Below are 23,679 nucleotides of genomic sequence, written 5' to 3' on the forward strand. Positions count from 1 at the left end.
ACTATTTTGGTTTTAAATTACATTTTGCATTGTTGAAAAACAGTAAAGGAACTGGAGCTAAAGACTCAGAAATTTAAGAAGAGTATAATAAAAATAAAGCTAATGTCTAAAATTATATGTGGTGCTCTTTTATTGACTTCCTCTTTCATCTTAGATAATGAAAGAAATCCAAGAACATAAAATTAAAATATATGAATTCCCAGAGACAGATGATGAAGAAGAAAATAAGCTTGTTAAAAAGATAAAGGTAGGTTCATTCCCATACATATACTAACATATTTTAGGGCCTTAGCAATACTATCTCGGAGAAGGCGATGGCACCCCACTCCAGTACTCTTGCCTAGAAAATCCCGTGGACAGAGGACCCTGGTGGGCTGCAGTCTGTGGGGTCGGACACGGCTGAGCGACTTCACTTTCACTTTTCACTTTCATGCATTGGAGAAGGAAATGGCAACCCACTCCAGGGTTCTTGCCTTGAGAATCCCAGGGACAGAGCAACCTGGTGGGCTGCCGTCTATGGGGTCACAAAGAGTCAGATACGACTGAAGCGACTTAGCAGCAGCAGCAGCAGCAATACTATCTATAATAGCTGCTGTAAAGACTAGAAATAGCAGTGTTTATAGCGACTTCCTGATGGTCCAGCGGTTAAGACTGTACTTCCACTTCAGGGGCCCCAACTTCAATCCTTGGTCAGGGAACTAAGAATCCCACATGCCATGTGGCATATACATATATAAATGTTTTTAAACAATTGATTTAACAAAATAAATGAGATTATTGACTGTTTAGTTCACCTTTATGATTAACTTTGTTGTTTGACTGTTATGTATAATAAAGTATTATATGGAATAGAGAGATAAGTAACAGTTCTTATTTTCAGATGGTTTTCAATTAACTGATTTCGTATTTTATAATTTTCCCCTTAGAAACAAACAGGTAATGGGAATGAAAGGGGAAGCATAATGAGAAGACAAAGGATTTGCTCTTAAGCACTATTATGCTTATTCTTTAAGAGCCAAACATATGTTTTATTTTTTTCTTTTATAAAAATCAATCAAAAATCTATTCTGACATAATTTTCTGTATTTTTAACTTATAGTGGTTTCCTAAGTACCCTGGATCTAAAAATGATATATTGATTAATAACATTGTCTGCTTCTAGAGCTATTAAGGTTGATTTATGATCAAGTAGGCAAACTAGCCACAAGTCTCATTATTTTCCTTCTAGCTGCCAATGTATTTTTTACCCTTTTAAAATTTTCCATTATGGAACACTTCTTTTTGGAATGATGCTTTAACAAATAATCTGATCAGTATATGCCTTAGTATTCTTAAATTTTAGTGAAAGTATAATTTTGTTTATTGTTTACATTGGTAACAATGCCATACAATGGCAATTTACTAATAGTAATTGAATGACCGATGAAAGTGAATGCAAAAACTGTTGGGGTAATAATGTTTTTTGCTTACCTGTTGAGTAATGTAACTTCTTTATTCTTGAATTTGTGAGGACTACAGAGATGTATTTGAATAAGAATACTTTGTTTTATAGGACCGTTTACCTCTTGCTGTGGTAGGTAGTAATACTATCATTGAAGTTAATGGAAAAAGGGTCAGAGGAAGGCAGTATCCTTGGGGTGTTGCAGAAGGTAAGGTTTTCTTCAGTGAATGGCTTTCTATAAGATCTCACAAATGTTATAAAAATTTGTATTTTGTAAGTAGTATAATATGCATACTGCATTGATATAGTCTAGATTTTCAAAGATCTGAATTCAGTTTCGTTGAGTCTCATCTCCTTATTAAATACATTCTTTCATTTCTCAGACCTTATGTCCTGTTGTGTCAGGCAAGAATGTGTTAAATCTTAACATTGTAGTACTTTAGAAGCCACTTGTCAGTATTCATCCTCCCACCTCTGCCTCACCATTAAGCCTATTCCTGTTTTCTTGTTTGAAAACACACTTACAATGCAGGGGTTCTTTACCTGGGGCCCAAAAATTGCTCCAAGGGATCTAATAAACCTTCTGAAATTGAAAACAGTTTTGGAGAAAAGGCCTGTCATTTTTATTTGAGTCTCAGTTGGGTCTAGAACCTTAAAGAATGAGAACAACTGTCAGAAGCCCAATTAAAACGTTTGCGTTTTGCTTTCTTCAGGGCAGAAGTCAACTTCTTGGCATCACATTTTTAGAGCAAGAAAGTTTGTTATTAAGAGATCCTCTATACTAATTTTTTAAAGGAGTTTTAAATAGCAATATAATCTTAGTTATAGAGTCAATTCTTGGAAGCCTTCTTGGCATTAGACATGTTTCGCAAACTTTGTGTTCATTATACTGGTTTATACTAATAATTAATCTTCAGTGTTATAGTAACTTGGAATGAAGTTTGAGTCATGATTATAATTTGTTGATATTACTTTAAAAACATACATAATTTTTAGGATATTTTCCAAGTTAATGTTCTTACGAGTGACTTTCCCAACTAGAGATACTGTGCTCACTCTCAGCTTTTTTCATCACCATGTAACCTTCAGTTTCTGAGCTGAGACTTTAAAACTAGTATAGACCTTAGAAAACTGCACAGAGGAAATTGCTTTGTATCTTTAGTTTTAGGTTATCCCCCTTTTAGTGATACATTAAAAAAAAAAAGGAACATTAAAGTTTCTTGGCTTAGGTTTTCATTTTGGTTAACTTGTGGTTTTTCTAAAGTGATTCCTCACCCACCCTTGACCCCCAACATTAAGTACTATTTTATAGTGTTAAAGTCTTAATGAAACATTGACCTAAGGTATTTAATATTTTGTATATTCTCTCATTGTTAACACCCAGTTTCCTTTGAAAAGAATGGGTTTAGTGAAAGTAATACATATGGTCTGATTTTTTTTTTTTTTGTAGTTGAAAATGGTGAACATTGTGATTTTACAATTCTAAGAAATATGTTGATAAGGTAAGTGTAAACAGTGATGAAAATAACACAGATTTTACTTTCCCTAAATAAAATTAGTCTCAGATTTAGTTTTTTGTCTTCTATAAATTTAGCTAATTTAAATTGGTATCTTCATTCTAGCACTGAAGCAAGCACTGCCTAGAGACAAATTTGGATTATTTTGCCCAGGTTTTAAACTCTAGAGGAAAAATACAAAATAGGCTGTGTGGCTAGGGATATATAGGAAAGTGGGTCTTTCAATCATTGTAGTTTGTGTTGCGGTTTAATACTGAAAGAAATATGAAAGTAGAAAGGAACAGGCTTTTGCTCCTCTTTAATGTGAAAAGCTTGTGGAAACTGGAAGAGAAGGCTTAAGTTTTAGGTCAGAAGCTGGACTTCAAATATTTAAAAGATACACAGCTTAGTAGCTGGTGAGTGGAGCATTTTTGTTACTGAAACACTGTGAAAAACTGATCTTCCTCCCAGGAGGGAAAAACATTAGTCCTAAATTGTACCTTGTACGTCTGATGAAAGAGAAGGAAATCATGTGAAAACAGGACATTGAGTTAATTCTGGTTAGAGGAACCGGACCTGAATTAGAAAATTAACAGCAGAGAGGAAATTCTGAAGAAAAAGTTGAAAAGACCCAGAGACGGAACAAAAAGAGGATCAAAATGAACCTCATTGTTTTCATGGAGAGATAAATTCCTTCTTTATGCTATTTCATACCCTTTTGCTCTTTTTTCCCTCTCTCATCATGCTTGCTTCTCCAGACCCTCAATACATACTATTCTTTTCAGCCTCCAGTTTTAGATGTCCATCTTAAGTTGATGTCTCTTCATTTTCATACTACTCTCCACTTTCCCAGTGTACAAGAATTTCTTTAGCTATGTAGAAGTAACAGGAATATTGATGATAATTGGAAATCATGGAACAGCAACAAGATCATTCTTAAAAGTGAGGGGGACAGTTTGAGTCCAACTGCTACCTCAAGAGGAAAAGGCGATGGTACCCCACTCTAGTACTCTTGCCTGGAAAATCCTATGGACGGAGGAGCCTGGTAGGCTGCAGTCCATGGGGTCGCGAAGAGTCGGACACGACTGAGCGACTTCCCTTTTACTTTTCACTTTTCATGCGTTGGAGAAGGAAATGGCAACCCACTTCAGTGTTCTTGCCTTGAGAATCCCAGGGACGTGTGAGCCTGGTGGGCTGCCGTCTCTGGGGTTGCACAGAGTCGGACACAACTGAACCGACTTAGCAGCAGCAGCTACCTCAAGAAATATAAAAGAGATGGGAGTGAATTTTGAAATTGAGATTGCCATGTAATTGATTTTTCTCAAAAGAACTCATGACTAGATGCTCTGATAGAAAGTAGATGATGGTGTTAATTCAGCCGCAGCGGTTGCCAGGCCTCACCGTGGGAGAAGAGCAAATGCACATGAAAGGATCTTCATCTTCCTTGGTTTTGAGAAAACAGTGCTTCAGGTTCTACTACGATCTCTTTGCTTTCTCTTCCATTTTGAAAATGTGACTTCAGAAGAACTAATAATCTCTGATGATTTTATATATGTAAAAAATGTTTCATAAATATTAATTGCCAGTGCATTCCCTTTGATTTTATTATTTTCCTCAATTTTAAATCTATGCTACTTTCCTAGTGCTTGAAGCAATGATAATCTTTAACTTTGTCTTACGTGTTTTTTATATATGCAGTCAGTAATTCCCTATGTACCTAAAATACTGTAGAAAGGAAGGCTAGTTACTAGCCAGACTTTGAACATTTGAAGGTATGCAGCCTCCTCTCTGATGAGTGGGACTCAGTAGTATACAAGCATTACAAGCAAATGGACCATTCCTACAGGAAAGCAACAAGACATCATACATGTGTGGAAATATTAAAAATTCTAAAATTATGTAATATTACATAATTTTTATATATGATATATATAAATAGATATATGCTATGATGATAACATTTACATTTATTAAAGAAATTCAGAGTAAGTATTAAGTAGTATATTTTCATGGAGCGGAACCAGATAGAGAAGGATTTATGAAAATAGTTACCTTAAGATGGATTAAGATAAATAGAGTCATCAGATGTTTAACTGTGGGATTGGGAGTTATCCTACTTAACATTTTTATCAAGTAGAATGAAGATATTGTCTTCAACTTCTTGAGGTAGATGGTTATGCAATTTTGCTTAATAAAAATTTCATTTATTTGTTAAATTTGTTTTAGCACACTTGTTTTTTCTTTCCTAAGGCATAAGTGTTCACTTAAACTTCTGCTAGATGTTTACTTTGCCTCTTAACATAATTTTTCATTTATAGTCTTTGAAACGTGTAAAACATCCTTGATAAATATACTTCGAAAATAAGTTTAGGAATATTTTACTATATTGCTTTTCCTTCTAAGTTCAGAGGAGAGGTAAGGTATATGGTATGTAGCTCATGTCTTTATGATAAAGGTACCTAGTAGATATTTAATAAATACTTGAGGGAAATATCAATACCAATATTCCATATGTCTATGAGTTCCAATTAAGTGAAATCCTATAGGTTAAAGTCAGGAGTAGTGATTGCTTCTAAGAAAGACCCAAGTTCAAAGCTATGTCATTTTGCTAATTTAGAGAACTGACTGTTGCAGACAAAGCAAGGAAGACAATGGAAAAGAGGAAAACTTGATAAACATAATTTCAGGATGTGGCAGTAGATAGTGCCAAAATCAAATAGAGAAGGAAAACAAAAGGAGAGAAGAGAATGGTATAGTATCAGCAATCAGGAAATGGAAAAGATAAATACATTCAAGAAACTGTGGGGAGAATACTGATTATTTTAAGTGTGGAAGAATGAGTTGATTTTTAAGAGTAAAATAAAATGTGTTTAATTAAGTGGAAATAGATACTTTTATAACCTGAAAAATACCAGAACCAAGTCATCATAAAAAAAGGTTATTTTAGTGAAAGGGAAAAATCTTTCATTATCTAAAGTGTTCAATGACATTAACAAAAATAGTTTAATAGCTAGTTAATAAGTCCACCTTATTTTATATATGTTGTATTTCAGCTACTAAGTACTTTATATCAGGTCCTTTAATGATTTTTTTAATGATGCATTGATGAGGTAATATATGATATTTAAAATTACAAAAAGATTGTTTTATTCTGGCATGGTTATTTGTTTTTATTATTCTCTACTTAGAGAAATTGAAAACAGTTATGTGTCCTAGAAAATCAACAAGTTTATCACATCTCAGCTCCAAATAAGTTTTTTGCAGGGCCCATTATATGCTGTATGGCAAGAGTGCAAAAGGTGTTGGCACGTGTTTTGTAAAAGGGGATGTTTATAGTTGACGAGGTTATATGCTGTCACCTGTCACATATACTGGTACCATAGAAAAGACTGGCAGCCAAGGAGAAGGTTGTCTTGGGTTAGAGTGGCTTGACTTCGACTGCCAGGAGAGCTCCCAAAGCAGAATGGAAGAACTCTGAAGTAAGTTTGAGAGTCAGTGACAAATTCAGTCCCAATCATTGGATATGCTCGGAGTAAGAAACTGTCTGACTTGACAGAAGTAGAGAAGGATAGAGCTTTAGATAATTCCAGTGGCCATAGAAAGTGTATATTCATTAAGGGGCAGAGTATAAAGGACAATGAGACTTGTGGAAAACCCAGTCTTAGAAATAGGAGTAAACTATCAGAGAACTGCACAAAAATGTTCAGTAGAGGATGAATTATAGTAATTGGCCATCACAAAAGGGAAAAGTAATAGTAAATGTTTCTTGGCTGTCAGGCAGAATAAAAACAGAATAACACCTTTATGTTTGTCTCTCATAAGGGAGTTTTGGTAAAGTGGTAGAGATGAAAGATAGGGGATTAGAAATGCAGGAATGGATGATGACAAAAAGGAAGATAGAATGATACAGAGTACTGCCACACCGTGTATATCCAAGAATATTGCATTGGTAAAGGATACAATAGAGCAGCTCACAGGAGTCTTTTAGCATCTTGAAACACTAGGGAATGGTAAAATTGTCTCATGTATAGGTATCTCCTATATATTGATTTTATGTATCATAGATAATGTCTGCTATGAGCAGACATTCATTAACCAAAATACCACATTTACCAGACAATTGGAATAAACAGAAATTTATTCAAAATTAAAATTTCCCAGTTTGAATCCAACTTGGTATGTAATCTATGTGTTCCTATATATTAACCTGAATAAAAACTCAAATATTAGTAATATTAAGGAAATATTAAGGAAAGCAATTTCTTTTAGGTTTCTGAACTTCAGTAGGAACTAATCTACCTTTCCTTCTCTAGTAAAATAAAATATATACTGTAAAGGTAAATACTCTTCTCTAGCATTGTCATTGTTTAGTAAATGTTTTGAGAGAATTTATGGCTTCTAAACTTTAATTTGGAACTTAAATGTCCATTAATGTCAAGTTAGCTCATTGTATCTTGCTTCCCCTTACATGTAAGTGAAGACAGATAAATGCTGTCTTCCTTGAAAAGTTTCATCTGAATTTTCTGTTTGCTAAAATTTTGAATTTACACCAAAGCTTTTTTAATAGAAGCAAATTATTTATGTGTCTTTTATTTATGACAGAACACATATGCAGGACTTGAAAGATGTCACTAATAATGTACACTATGAGAACTACCGGAGCAGAAAACTGGCAGCTGTGACTTATAATGGAGTTGATAATAACAAGAATAAAGGGCAACTTACTAAGTAAGTATATATCAATTCCTGCCGTGAATGGCATTATTTATTTAGTAAAAAATCATATTATTTCGTTGCCATCAAATTCCTCTTGGCTACTCAATAGAAAATTGGAATAGTGTTCTTTATGGGCTTCCCTAGTGGCTCAGATGATAAAGAATCTGCCTGCAATGCAGGAGTCCCAGGTTTGATCCCTGTGTTGGGAAGGTCCCCTGGAGAAGGGAATGGCTACCCACTCCAGTATTCTTGTCTGGAGAATTCCACAGAGGAGCCTGGTGAGCTACAGTCCATGGGTCACAAGGAGTCGGATATAACCGAGTGACTAACACTTTTACTTTTTCATACATTATTTTTTTTTAGACATAATGCTATTGCACATCTAATAAAGTATAGTATAAACATAACTTACATGCCCTGGGAAGCCAAAAAACTTGTGTGATTCACTCTATTTCTGTATTTGTTTTGCTTTATTGAGATGGTTAAGTTGTGGTTACCTTTTTCCCATATGTTAATTTTATTTTTGTTTTCTATAGCCTTCTCCATCTGTATCAATAACTGAATTCATAGAAATGGCTGAAAATACAGGTTTCCAAAGGGTAATCCTCATAACTCCTTTGGTACATGACAAAGTTTTCATTGATCTAAAGATACATAAAGACAGTTTTCTGAAATCCCCTCCCCTTTTTTTTTAAATTACATCTTTTATTCATGTGTCCTTTCATGAAAATATGATGATGGTATTGTTTTATTTATGTTTAGTTTTAACACTCTCACTTGGCAAAATAAAATGTTAGTAACTATTGTTTCCCAAAATGTTTGGAAACTTTTGTTGCTCTTTGAAATCCTTAATTTAACTGAAATTCTGTTGGATAATGCTGTATGAAAATTGCTACATGTTTATATACATAGTGACCTGCCAAACCACCAAACTAAGAAGCAAAAGTATGTAAATGTACTTGCTTAATGAGTTCTTCAGGAAAGACCACATATAATTTAAATGAAATTTGGTTCTTTTCGTTTGCTCAAAATGTAATACATTTGAGCATTTATACATTTATACAACCAAAATGTAGGTTGTATAACACAACCACAGTAGGGTCTTAGGTCAGCCTTAAATGTGGTCCTTGCTGTGATTCTGTTATTGGTCACATGAAAAGGGTAAGTCATTTATCAGGATCTCCTTGAAAAGATCCCTAAAAGAAGCTAAGTTGCATCTTTGAGGATTTAATATGATGTTCAGGTTATGTTGGCCTGTTTTTTTAAAAATCTTTTACCGGGTCTTTTTATTTTTTTGATTGAGTTACATTGAATTTCTCTAACAAGTTTAAGTTTATAAGCTTTAGCTGGTTTATGTGTGTCAACAAGCATTTTCATTAAAAAGTGGGCAGACAGTGAAATAATTTAAATGGTTTTTCTAGCTATCTAATAAAGTTTCATTTGAAAAAAAGTGATGACAAAAAGTTATCCTTTTTCCTGTTTTCTGCATTATAAACACATTTTTGTATTACGGTTTTCTAAATAGCACTTTAATAAAGATGACTAGATTGAGATGCTAATTAATTTAACAATTAGATTTACAAAATCATTTTGACTGGTAAGAGTCTTCAAAAAATTAATTTTTTATATGTGTGACTATTTTCTTATAACACTGAAATATCACTCTTAGAGGCAAGTATTTTTACAAGGTTGAAAGACAAAGTACAAAGTACCTCAAGTGTGAAATATTGAACATCTTTTTAAAAGTATGCATATGTAAATAGGTTTAGAAATTTAAGCAGACTGTCAGAAGATAGTTGCATAGCATATTTACTTTGATAATGATTTGGTATAGGGATTAGTAACAGAATTTGGAAAAGAAATTAACTATCTTCAACAAATTTGGCCATAAACTTTTGTTTTAGGAACATGAAAGTGAAAGTTGCTCAGTTGTGACCGACTCTTTGCGACCCCACAGACTATAGTCCATGGAATTCTCCAGGCCACAGTCCTGGAGTGGGTAGGATCCTTTCCCTTTCCCTTCTCCAGGGGATCATCCCAACCCGGGGATTGAACCCAGGTCTCCTGCATTGCAGGTGGATTCTTTACCAGCTGAGCCCCTTAATTGTAAACTCTGTGGATTTGCTTTTAATTGCTGTTTTTATTGTGGTTTACTGTAAGTGCGTTTTGTTGATGTTTAGTCACTTAAGTTATGTCCCACTTCTGTGACCACATGGACTGTAGCCCTCCAGGCTCTTCTGTCCATGAGATTTCCCAGGCAAGAATACTGGAGAGGGTTACCTTTTTCTTCTCCATTTATGTGTGCTAATAAGTCTCTGTATTTTTTGTTCTTTTAGATATGGCACACTTGAAGACATTTCATTTGTTTTTCCAAAGACATAAGCAGTTTTAGTATGTAAAGATTTTTAATATTTAAAAACAAATTTTAAAACATCAAAGCTCTACAGTCTTCTGTTTTCCTCCAAGAGTTATTTAAATGATAATTTAGGTGACAGTGTTCCACTCTTAGTAAGGTGGTAGGTAGCCTTTTCATGTGCAAAGTATACTACAAATTCTTTACATTTATATGGATTGGCTTATTCCTCCCAAGGATGAAATTAAAGAGTATTATATAGATAGGTTATTATTAGTGAGAATATATATTTAACTTTAAAATCACAATTCCATCTGAATTTTAATTTTTTAAAATTTTATTGTTTACTTATAATTTATTTAATGTTTACAATATATTTTCAAGTTGCAACAGTGTTGTTGGGTAGTCTTAAGTTGCTTAACATATTCAGTTATTTAAGATGGCCAATTCAAAAATCGTTTTTATGAGTATTTTTTTCCTAGAGCCTAAAAGTGTTTTGGAGAATGGCAGAAGTGAGTTTTATAGAAATCAAACAAAAGCTTTGATCCCTATTACTAGAAAAAATGCTTGTATGAACACACAACACACACACACACGTTTGTTGTATGATTTCAGGACATTGATTGACACTCTGCCCAAGAGATCTGAGGCACCTATATTAAAAATACCTGCCATAAATATATCAGCTTTTAGTGAAATAATGGTATTTACACTTTAAAATTTGTTCCAGTTTACCTGGCTTTTTGAATGTTGATTCTCCTAAGTTAATGTTTGGTTTATTTTCGTTTTCAGAACTTCTGATTAATTGTTTAATTATTAAAACATACTGCAGGTTTGTTATTTTGATGAAGAAATATCCTTTAGTTAAGTAACATTTTGTTCTAACTTACACTAATTGCAAAAACAAATCCTCTTGGTCACAATGGTACATCACATTTTTGTCTTTCCTTTTTGCTAAGAAAAATCAGTAAGGCAGTGTTCTTTCTGTCCTGTTGTTCATTTAATACATTCCATCTTGGTCTCTTGTTCTCCTCCTTGATAGGGAAGAATAGTGCTATGATGGTCAGAAATATTCAGCCTCATAAGGAGAGAAGTCACCATAATCAGAGTGTGTCAAATCAAGATTAAAGTGACTAGCCTTGAAGTTATAGATGAAATACAAAGCCTGATTTTGTTTTTAAGCCACAATTTAACTTTTTTAACCACTTTATTCATTTAGGTTTGCAATTAAATGGTCAAAGTTTGTTTTTTTGGAAGCACAATATATGTGTTTTATCAACAAAGTCAGAAAAGGAAGGGCCTGCCTCTTTTAAGCTGTCCCAGTGTATTGGAATAGGTTTTTAGAGATCCTGAAGGCTACAGAGCCCACTTTTCTCTCTTCTCTGGGACTGTAGTAGGTTGCTGCTACTTTGCCATTCTCTTTTCTCTAAAAGTATACTAGCTTTCACATAAAGCATATTTGTAGTATTTTTCAACATAAAATTTTGGAAAACATTGTGCAGAGATTTGAGTCTGTGGACTTTAATAGAGTGAACTACTTTTTAATGTCTGTTTTCTGGCATTTCAGAAATGTCAGGATATCATTTGCTTCTGATGCTCTCTTTTTCTGCCTCCCTTCCTCCTCCTCCATTAACTCAATACCATTTTTTCATATTAAAATTTTGTTTAAAAATTAATTTTCTTCTAGTTTTTCTTTTTGAGAATGTATTTAGGAAATGTGTCTTTTCCATTTTCCTTATACAGTCTGTTTTATGTGTTTTCTTTAGATTTGATATGCATTAGGTTTGGGGAGACTTCAGGTTATGAAACTTCATGGAAGGAAGTTCTAGATTGTAAATATTTATTCATTTTAAAAGTTTCTGAAGAATTTTTTCATATGTTCATACATAAAACTTCAAATCTGTGTTCTATGTTATTTAAGGTGGTGTCAGAATAATTAAAAGCTTCTTTTGAAGCTTGTTTTCAAAAAACAGAAAGCAGAGAATTTAGTAATGGCATACAGCAGCTCATTTGTTTTCATCACTTTCAGAGTTTTATATTACACTTTTCATTTTTAGACATTTAATGATTATCTTTAATGTTCATAATAGGAGCCCTCTTGCACAAATGGAAGAAGAAAGAAGGGAACATGTAGCTAAAATGAAGAAGATGGAGATGGAGATGGAACAGGTGTTTGAGATGAAGGTCAAAGAAAAAGTTCAAAAACTGAAGGACTCTGAAGCTGAGGTAATTAACCATATATTTTCACCTTTGACAGAATACTCCTTTTCAAAATAATGTCTTGAATAAAATTGATAGATAATGTAACCGCCCTATAGATTTTTTCACATGTAATATGCAAATTTAATGTGTCTCTGTGTGTTCAGTCGAACGCTTTGCAACCCCATGGATTGTAACCTGCCAGGCTCCTCTGTCCATGGGGTTTCCCAGACGAGAATGTTGGACTGAGTTGCCATTTCCTCCTCCAAGGGAGCTTCCCAACCCAGGGATTGAACCCACATCTCCTTGTCTCCTGCATTGGCAGGCAGAGTCTTACATCTGAGCCACCTGGGAAGTCAGTCAGTTTAGTCACTCAGTCCTGTCCGACTCATTGCGACCTCATGAACCACAGTACGCCAGGCCTCCCTGTCCCTCACCAACTCCCGGAATTTACCCAAACTCATGTCCATTGAGTCAGTGATGCCATCCAACCATCTCATCTTATGTCGTCCCCTTCTCCTCCTGCCCTCAATCTTTCCCAGCATCAGGGTCTTTTCAAATGAGTCAGCTCTTCGCATCAGGTGGCCACAGTATTGGAGTTTCAGCTTCAACATCAGTCCTTCCAAAGAACATCCAGGACTGATCTCCTTTAGGATGGACTGGTTGGATATCCTTGCAGTCCAAGGGACTCTCAAGAGTCTTCTCCAACACCACAGTTCAAAAGCATCAATTCTTCGGCACATAGCTTTCTTTATGTCCAACTCTCACATCCATACATGACCACTGGAAAAACCATAGCCTTGAATAGATAGACATTTGTTGGCAAAGTAATGTCTCTGCTTTTTAATATGCTGTCTAGGTTGATCATAACTTTGCTTCCAAGCAGTAAGCATCTTTTAATTTCCTGGTTGCAGTCACCATCTGCAGCGATTTTGGAGCCCAGAAAAATAAAGTTAGCCACTGTTTCCACTGTTTGCCCATCTGTTTGCCATGAAGTCCTGCGACCGGATGCCATGATCTTCGTTTTCTGAATGTTGAGCTTTAAGCCAACTTTTTCACTCTCCTCTTTCACCTTCATCAAGAGGCTTCTTAGTTCCTCTTCACTTTCTGCCATAAGGGTGGGGTCATCTGTATATCTGAGATTATTGAGATTTCTCCCGGCAATCTTGATTCCAGCTTGTGCTTCTTCCAGCCCAGCGTTTCTCATGATGTACTCTGCATAGAAGTTAAATAAGCAGGGTGACAATATACAGCCTTGACGAACTCCTTTTCCTATTTGGAACCGGTCTGTTGTTCCATGTCCAGTTCTAACTGTTACTTCCTGACCTGCATATAGATTTCTACAAGAGGCAGGTCAGGTGATCTGGTATTCCCATCTCTTTCAGAATTTTCCACAGTTTATTATGAGCCACACAGTCAAAGGCTTTGGCATAGTCAATAAAGCAGAAATAGATGTTTTTTTGGAACTCTCTTGCTTTTTCGATGATCCAGCAGTTGCTGGCAATTTGATCTCTGGTTCCTCTGCCTTTTCTAAAACCAGCTTGAACATCTGGAAGTTCATGGTTCACGTATTACTAAAGCCTGGCTTGGAGAGTTTTAAGCATCACCTTACTGGCATGTGATTTACAATAATATATATTTTAATAATCTGTTTAGATACAAGTATACTTGGTAGGAAGACATAGTAGAATACCTAAAATAAATTTTATTAGCTATAGTTTAAAAATTATGAGAAATGAAATTTTAAGCCTTTCCATGTAGTCGATATAAGAAAGTAACAGGGTTTTGGGTAGATACAAAAATAAAAACTAATTTTAGGATAGTAATAATTGACCAGACTTACTTGCATTTGCATGGAGAAAGAAAGAACCTTAATTAAACTATGGGCATGCTGTGATAAATTACAGACAAAAAAAATGAAGGAATGTGATTTTTGTAGATGAGTTGGGCCTTATGTAACCCTAGTGTCAGTGTAATTCAGTTGCAAAAATCAGGTAGGGTAGTGACAAAGCATTCCATCAAGCTGTTCTGCTACCTTAGAATCCCTCTACGTGTTGAAGCATATGTTTAGTTTCTATTAATCAAAAAGATCATGAAGACATATCCATCTGTAAGTGATAATAAATAAAAGATGGAGGAAAAAGAACACTTAACACAAGAATCTATAAAGTATATTTGGCTTGATGTCCAAGAACAGTAGAAGAAACTATAGGTAAACACAAATCAACAATTTCAATATGATGTTTTCTTAGCATAGATTTATTATCATTGTGCTGAAAATTACTTTTAAATATGTAGGATGACATTAATATGAAATACTTAAAAATTTTTTTAATTGGAGGATAGTTGCTTTACAGTATTGTGTTTCTGCCATTCGTCAACATGAATCAGTCATACAATATGAAATATTTTAAAAATTACTTTTAATGACAAAATTCAGTGGTTAAATGTGGATCCACTAATATAATAATACTGGTATTTAAACATATTAAGAAGAGACTCAGGTTAGTTTGTTACATCCTTACAGTTGGTCTCTTTGCTTTTGTAATTAATTACTGCATAAAATACATAAGCTTTCTTTGACTAAATATATGTTTGCTAAGTCACTTCAGTCGTGTCCAACTTCGTGCGACCCCATAGACAGCAGCCCACCAGGCTCCCCTGTCCCTGGGATTCTCCAGGCAAGAACACTGGAGTGGGTTGCCATTTCCTTCTCCAATGCATGAAAGTGAAAAGTGAAAGTGAAGTCGCTCAGTCGTGTCCGACCCTCAGCGACCCCATGGACTGCAGCCTTCCAGGCTCCTCCGTCCGTGGGATTTTCCAGGCAAGAGTACTGGAGTGGGGTGCCATTGCCTTCTCCAAAATATATGTTTAGTCATACTCTAATAGTATGACAAAAGTACTCTAATCCATTGAGTAGACAGAATGCAGAGTATTCAATAGTTTTGAGGAAGTGTTTCTATTCCACATTAGATTTCTCAAATTACTGAGCTTTTCATGTAATCTCTTATCACAAAAAAGTTACTTACTATTGTTGCATTTATAATATGTGTTTAATTGAGTGGGGATACAGAATAGCTTCTCCAGGTTTAAGATTGCCAACTCTGCAGAACTAGTATCCTGGGCACCTGTTATTAAGATGACATGTAGGAGATTAAGTTTTTTTTATTAATTAGGTTTTTATTAAATCTATCCATTTGAGTCTCTACCCCTTCACCAATTAATAAGTAATCTGGAGAATCCCTTTCAGAAGGTAAATAAAAACAGGAATAATCAAGAGTCTGCAGTATCTCCACACTTAGGTTTCAATGAAAATCTAAAAGGAGTTGAATTTACATTTGAAATAGACATATTTTAGGGTCTCCTCCTAAGAGTAAATGTCATAAGCAATTATGATACTGTAGTTATAGAACCTTTGAGAGTTTTAATGATTACTGTGAATGGTGAAAAGAGTTTTGTAACACTTAATTACTTTTTGAAGAATAGTCTTCATTAGCATTGAAAGAAACTGTAAAGCCATGTGGGCCAAGTTTCCCCTAATTCTGTAAGCCATATGAAATCTATTTAACCTTGTATAATATGTTTTCTCAAGTGCTAGATATATTTGGGGCATAGCTGCTAATATCCTGCAGCACAGTGTATTAGACACAGTACTAAGCATCTTTCATAGATTATGTTATTTAGTCCACACCACAGCCCTACAAGGTGGATATTATTATCTCATTTCCATTTTTTATATGAGAGAAAAGATAAATTAACTTGGTCAGTGCTGCATATCTGTAAGTCATTATTTGAATGCACTTAACTGTGCTCTCAATCCTAGACAAGTCCACAATCATGTAGCCACAATTTCGAATCTTTAAAAGCTTTGAAAACTGCAAAGCCAGAAACAGAACTAACAGTTTTATCCCCACTTGATGTGAATATTTATATACCTTGCTGCAAAAATAAAAAATGTGTTTTTATAGATGCTACCTTAGACAGCCCAGGTGTTGTTTTGTAAATATAGTAAATAGACCTTTCTAAGTAGAATTGGCTTTCGGAAATCTGAAAAATCCTGAACTGTGTAATACATCTAACCCTAAGAATTTCTAGAAAGTGAAGGATTTGTGACCTGCACTTTTAACCTACAGCAGTTAACACAAAAGAAAATGTATATGTGATAGAAAGGTCCAGATAAAGAATGATGAGCACTTGTAACCCTACGGCCCAGTTTAAAAAATAAGGCATCATCAGTTCATTTGAGGCAGCTCTGTTTCTCTCCCCTATTGTATCCTCTCTCTCTTTCTCAGAAGTAACTATGCTGAATTGTGTGTATATAATTCCTTTGCACTTTCTCTTAATAATTAAAGGCATTTCCCTATGTTCCTATTTTCTGACTTTTTTTTAGTAATGTGTTTGCTATCATCAGGAAGATGTTACTTCAAATTTGATTCATATTTGCTTAAATATATCTTAGATGGTTTCGTTTTGTAGGAATTGCATGAAATATTTGGAATAGAAATGAATATGAAGTCACTTTTTTGGGTTTATGAAGTAACGAAGAAAACAGATTGTATGCAAAATTATAATCCAAATTCAAGATGTTAACTCATTGATGTAATACAGTCTTTAACAGAACATAATTCCTGGACATCTGAAAGTTTTTAATAAATAGTTGTTATTTGATGTAGTTAGATAGTTAGATTTATTTATTTATTTTCTGCTGTGATTGTTTTCCACAGAAATGTATTGACTAGTACCTAAATGGACTATGTAATGAACCACTAGATAAGCTCTTTGTTTCTTCAGTTACTTTGCATGTGTGTTTTTTATCTTTCAGCCAGCATTCTTTGCAGCATTAATTCTCAATATAGAAAGAACCATCTGTTTCAGAATCATGGGGGCTTGTTGAAAATGTGGATTTCTAGACTTAAAAACCCAGAAATTCTAATTCAGTATTTCTGGTTAGGTCCCGGATTCTATATTTTTAACAAGCGTTTAGGTGGTTCATATGAAGACTGACGTTTGAGAACCGCTGCTTTATAAGAATCCAGGGACCTTATCTCCTCATCTTGTAACTCTTTTATTCTTACCTATTTGCTTTCTTTTCACTTGTCTCGCTTTCTTAAACTTGGAATTACGAGACAGGTTCAGATCCTGGTTCTGCCACTTTGGCTAATGACTTTGGACAAGTGACGTAAACTCTGCCACTGCAACTGTTTGCTCATCTAGGAGTGGGAACAGTGGTGTCTGCTCTGCCCAACTTCCTACATGTTTGTGAGTAGGGAAAAATGAGATGATAAAGATATGAATATGCCCATTATAAAGTGCTACACAACTGTAGCTTATTGTACTTTTTTTTTTTTAAACCCCTTGTTTGCCAAGATTATTCTCTTTGGTCCCTGGCATTTTGGGTGGTAAGTCCTATAGAAAGAGGATTTTTAGACAGTGCTTTCCACGTGGTACTCTGAATTTATAGCATAAGAACTGAATGCTCAGCTTTTAACATTAGACTGCATGGATGAAATGTATTTCTGATTTCTCAAACAGTTTTATTTTATGTATTGTGCTTTGAACTAGCTCCAACGGCGCCATGAGCAAATGAAAAAGAATTTGGAAGCACAGCACAAAGAATTAGAGGAAAAACGTCGTCAGTTTGAAGATGAGAAAGCAAACTGGGAAGCCCAACAACGTATTTTAGAACAACAGAACTCTTCAAGGTATCTAACATCAGATTCCCAAGAAATATGTGTATTAGCTTTAAAGAATTATTTTCCTATTTATTTTAAAAACATTAATATTTTAAGACATTGTCCATTATCATACATCCCAAGCACAAGTTATTTTCATGGATGAATATTTTATATAGATTGATGCACTCTATTATAATAGTATTTTTTCCACTGTAAACATTTTCATGACTTAATAATCTTCATAATTATAATTTAGTACCTTCATAACATTCTCTTCAGTTGACTCACCATAATTAGTTGTTTACCTCTTCCTGTCAAATATTGAACATAATGGTTGTGTGTAATTTTTGACAAACAGAGAGAGCATTGTGCAATGTTCTCTTTTATACATTTAGAGGTATATTTTTATTCTGTTGGATTATTTCATCAAGATAAAGTTTTAGATACCTAGTTTCTAATGCGGCTAATTAGTTACTCATAATTTACTCAAAAATCGGGTAGTCTTTGTACTTTGGTCTTCTTCTTTCCTCATTAGTCCCATTTAAAACTGAAAAGTTGCTTCCCTGTAAGGATTCTGTAATTTACCCTCACTGCTAAACATTTACAAGTTTAGACATTTGTTTGGTAACACAATGTGTCTATTAACTTTTCCCCTAAGAAAGACAAAAATTTATTTGTGAGAAAAAAAGCATTTCAGAATGCAGATGGCTGTAGGAGAAGAGGATCCCTTACTTGATGTCAGTTGACCTTTTTTGATTTGTACTATTTCATTTAGGAAAAATTGTTTTTGTATAAAAAAATGGGTTTTTTGTCATATTTCTTACTGTTTGTCTTAGAATTTTGTCAAATATTTGTCCAAGAAAATATTATAGATTAGCATTGTCCTTATTGTTAACTTCTAAATCTTCTGATTTTAAAATAAAAATGTAACACAGTTGAAAATCCAACACAGTTGTAGTTGGTTTAGCTATTGCTACCATATGTTATCTATGTTTGTAAAGTAGTTACTCATTTTGATTGTTTTCGTTTACTCATTTAGAACCTTGGAAAAGAACAAGAAAAAAGGGAAGATCTTTTAAACCCTCTATTGACCACCAGTTACGTATTAGTTGCCAATATGCCAGCTTGGACATCAGTGTTTGTTGGATCCGTTTGACCAATTTGCACCGGTTTTATCCTTAATGATGGATTTAACAGCATGACAAAAATTATTATTATTATTTTTTTGTTCTTGATGGAGATTAAGATGCCTTGAATTGTCTAGGGTTGTTGTGTACTTAGAAACTAACAGCTCTAAGTACCTTTCCTACATTTTTCTTTTCTTTTTTTATTAAACAGATGTCTTCAATTTAATGCAAGAAAACATTTTACTGTTGTACAATCATGTTCTGGTGGTTTGATTGTTTACAGGATATTCCAAAATAAAAGGACTCTGAAAGGTTTCATTGAGGATAAATTGCCATAATATGATGCAAACTATGCTTCTTTATGATAATTATAATACAGAGGTTCCATTCAATGCAGCGTATACAATAATGTAATTTAGTCTAACACAGTTGACCCTATTTTTTGACACTTCCATTGTTTAAAAATACACATGGAAAAAAAACCTATATGCTTACAATGCACCTAGAGCTTTTTTATAACAACCTTTTTTTTGTTTGTTTGTTTTGAATTCTTTAAATATATATTATTTTCATTTAGTACCCTCTTTAGCCAGAATCTCATTACTGCTTCATTTTTGTAATAACATTTAATTTAGGTATTTTCCATATATTGGCCCTGCTAAAAAATAGAATATAGCATCTTTCATATGATAGGAACCAACAAGGAAACTTTCCTTTAATTCCCTTTTTACACTTTATGGTAAGTAGCAGGGGGGAAAATGCATTTATAGATCATTTCTAGGCAAAATTGTGAAGCTAACAACCAACCTATTTCTACCTATGTGCAGTCTCTTTTATTTTACTAGAAATGGGAATCATGGCCTCTTGAAAAGAAAAAAAAGTCACCATTCTGCATTTAGCTGTATTCATATATTGCATTTCTGTATTTTTTTGTTTGTATTGTAAAAAATTCACATAATAAACAATGTTGTGATGTAATTGAGTGTGGGGTCTTAAATATTCTGCAGTTGATAGAAAAGACTAGAATGTGTTTGAGAAGAAACTTTTCAGTTTGAATTTGCCTTCTCCATGTTTGTAACTCTTCTTTTGTTTGTTTCATTTAGAATGCATTTGTGCTGATTTTCTAATTTATGGAATATATTATCTGTCTACTTACTGCTGTCTCCTATTAACACATTTCTCTGAGAACAAATTTCAGCTCACCAGCTCAAGTCCTTGGACTGAAATGTTTTAACTGGAAAAGAGTGGTATAATTTCTTTTCACTAAAGTCAAATGATAAGAGATTTTAACAAAATGCTTTGTGACATTTTAATGATTAATGCAACACAATTTATTACTTTAAAAAGTTTCACTGTATCTTTTGATGGTCCTGTCAAAAGGAAGTAACTGATTATTATGATTACCCAATATTTTTGTTGACACTAGAAGCTGAAGGGTTTAAATAAAACAGGATGCTTAAAAGAGCCTTGTTGCTTTTCAAAGATACATAAAGTGTAGAGCATATTAGGAATATCATTCACTTTACAGAAAATCTTGACTTCACGTGTAAGTTCATTCTGGGATACTATTTTTAAAGCAGATCTTATGAGGCATTAAAAACATGATTTAAGATTACTGCAATAACAATTTATCCTTATTTGTTGGCCATCACTAGTTAAAGATTGTCTTTGAAAATACAATGCTTTCTGCTGTGTGTGTGTGTGTGTGTGTTTAAATTGGCTATTACTCCAAGACCAGAATCAGACATTCAGGAATAATTGTAAGTTAAATATGCAGAGATATTTTTTTGTTTGGTTTGGTTCTTATAATAGAGATTTGGTTAACGCCCCTAACCAGAAAAGTCTGGTTTTAGGAAAAATAACTTACTGAATTGGAGACTACAAAATCAGAAAGTTTATATTGACCACCTTGTCTAACTGGTAAGTACTACTGCTTCTAGAAACAAGTTCTCATAGGTGCCGTTTAAAAATCCTATATGCATTGTGATAACTTTGTAAAGTCACCTTTATTCTATTACCCTAGTAAAAACTTTTATAAGTTTTTGTCTGTGTCACGGCGAATGTTTATCTGAATCTGATGTAGGACCCGTGCAGAACTTGACCGACCAGGTCGTTTGATGGTTGGCTTTGTTTTTCAAGCTTATCAAGGGCTTTTTTGTTATATGTCCTGTAGATTTTTGAGAACTGCTATGTGATTATTCACAATACATATAACATTCAGGAAGCATAAGGAAAGGCTAGCTTGCAAAATGGACAATACCTAGTCTCCATTGTGAGAGACATAAATTGGAGTAACTCTTTAAGCACTGCGCTATTTAAGTGAGACCTGCTGCTAAGTCACTTCAGTGGTGTCCGACTCTGTGCGACCCAGTAGACGGCAGCCCGCCAGGCTCCCCCATCCCTGGGATTCTCCAGGCAAGAACACTGGAGTGGGTTGCCATTTCCTTCTCTAATGCATGAAAGTGAAAAGTGAAAGTGAAGTCACTCAGTCGTGTCCGACCCTTGGCATGGACTGCAGCGCACCGGGCTCCTCCGTCCATGGGATTTTCCAGGCAAGAGTACTGGAGTGGGGTGCCATTTCCTTCTCTGTAAGTGAGACCAGAGAAGCACTAATCCAAGTGCACATCTCATGGCAGAGTTGTGCTGCCACCTAGTGGAAGTGAGATCTAATTGTTTTCATCAAGTTCACATTGAAGCTGAGACTTATTTCTGTGGTGCTCAGGTTCTAATTTTGAAAGCTAAGGAGATATAGACTTCTGCTTCTCGGACTCATTAGCTTAGTGTCACACCACCACCCACATATTCTGACATATTCTGCACCTTTCATGCCTTTTATCCTCTTGAAAAAGACCTAGGAATGTGGAGGTCAGGGTATAGTAGGTGAGCAAAAGGGTGGAAAGAATGTAAGATTGCAACAATAGCAAAGTGTTGACTTAGCAAGTCATTTAGATCACTGTCTCCAAACCTGATACTGTTTCTTTGTGAAAATATTTTTGAACATGTATGTGTGATTATACCTATATAGTAAATTATATATAGGTAGCACTCCAGTGTTCTTGCCTGGAGAATCCCAGGGACGGCGGGGCCCGGTGGGCTGCCGTCTACGGGGTCGCACAGAGTTGGACACGACTGAAGCGACTTAGCAGCAGCAGCACCTTAGGGCTTCCCAGGTGGTGCTACTGGTGAAGAACCCACCTGCCAATGCGGGAGACACAAGAGACATGAATTTGATTCCTGGGTAGGGAAGATACCCTGGAGAAGGAAATAGCGACCCACTCTAGTATTCTTGCCTGGGAAATCCCATAGACAGAGGAGCCTGGCAGCCTTTGGTCCATGAGGTTACAAAGGGTTGGACACAACTGAAGCAAAGCAAGCAAGCAGTATGTTAATATGAACATTATGAAACAATCTTTAAAACTCAAAAAAACTTTAGCGCTTCCCAAGCCGCAATAAATTATCTAATATATTCTACTTTGGAAGCCCTTGGTTTAATATGGTAGTATGTAGATCCTTATACTGTTGAATCCCTAAGGAAGTCCTGCCATGGTATCCTACTTGATGTAAAAGGAAAAACTATTGTCTGTCTGGTAAATTGAAATCCTTTCTAATAGTTTGCAAATAAAAAAGCAAAAGTTTGTGTACTTCATTCAGGATATTTACCCTACCCCAGACAGTCAACTAGTTTGTGTACATTATCTTCATTTAATCCTTAATAGATACCAGTGTCATCCTTTTCATAGATGTGGAAACAGCTTTGGAGGTGGTTAGTGACTTATCCATTAGAGAGGTGGTAACTGGTGAAGTTGGAGTGTGAACTGGTCTTGGCAACAGCAGGACCTGTGTGCTTCAATCTTATGCCATATGATTACCTGGTGTGTGCCAGAAAACACTAAATCCACTGACTAATCATCTCGGTTCAAATCCCATCTGTATAAATTAGGCATGTTACTTTTTGTTTCTGAATATTTGTTTCTTCAGCCCTAAAATAAGGCCCATACCTCCCTTGCTAGATCAGAGTGCAGATTACATTGTGACTGCACACGTGAAGTTGCCTAGACCTTGAGAGATTTTTCTTGAATTTTAAGAAATTCAATTTAACTGAAAAACTGTTCAACACCTTCCTCTCCTCCCAGAATTTTGATAGATGTGGTGATGCCAGGGCCATGACAACCAAGAATTTTGTTTTTTCCTGCTTTAGGTAAGTTTGCATGGTGCCATGGTAAGCCTCCAGACATGCTTCTTTGTACACAAAGCCTTTTTGGAATTACTAAATGAAGTATGTTTCAAGAAATAAGCTGATTTTGGTTAAGAGCAGGTTTTCTACAGTGCTAGTAACAAGAGTTAAAAAATACGTCCTCCTTAATAAGTAATGCTGAGCTGGTTTATCAGTTTCTCATCTCTGATGAAAATATTGCTGCTTTTCAAGCAAACTTGGTTCCCATGATTTGGGATTAACCCATAGAATGTTCAGAGTTTAGTGTCAGCCATTTTCAACAAAAAAATAGGGACTGACAATTTCCTGTGTTCTTTAGAAGACTTTCAAAGCTTCACAGGAAGAATGAAGACTATTCTTGGCCTGAACAATTTGCCCCATGGGGTGTTGGGCCCGGCCAAACAGCATTGTATTAGCAAAGGAGGGTCAAGTGAAAGGAGACCTTGTTCTGTGCCAGGC

At 34.8% G+C, this 23,679-nt stretch overlaps 1 protein-coding gene across 5 annotated transcripts in view; it reads left to right on the plus strand.

Annotated features, from left to right (window-relative positions):
• Positions 1–19,985, plus strand: part of SEPT7 (septin 7) — a 98,463-nt gene extending 78,478 nt beyond the window's left edge. For all 5 annotated transcript variants that reach the window (XM_027539518.1, XM_027539520.1, XM_027539522.1 and 2 more), the window contains exons 8-14: positions 155–247; positions 1,553–1,649; positions 2,892–2,943; positions 7,540–7,665; positions 12,097–12,232; positions 17,768–17,907; positions 18,920–19,985. In XM_027539518.1, the coding sequence (XP_027395319.1) occupies positions 155–247; positions 1,553–1,649; positions 2,892–2,943; positions 7,540–7,665; positions 12,097–12,232; positions 17,768–17,907; positions 18,920–18,959 (684 nt within the window). In that variant the 3' untranslated portion in view covers positions 18,960–19,985. The remainder of the gene's footprint in view (positions 1–154; positions 248–1,552; positions 1,650–2,891; positions 2,944–7,539; positions 7,666–12,096; positions 12,233–17,767; positions 17,908–18,919) is intronic.
• The last annotated feature ends 3,694 nt before the right edge of the window (positions 19,986–23,679 follow it).

The sequence above is a fragment of the Bos indicus x Bos taurus genome, chromosome 4 (assembly GCF_003369695.1).
Source record: "Bos indicus x Bos taurus breed Angus x Brahman F1 hybrid chromosome 4, Bos_hybrid_MaternalHap_v2.0, whole genome shotgun sequence".
In the NCBI taxonomy this organism is placed as follows: domain Eukaryota; kingdom Metazoa; phylum Chordata; class Mammalia; order Artiodactyla; family Bovidae; genus Bos; species Bos indicus x Bos taurus.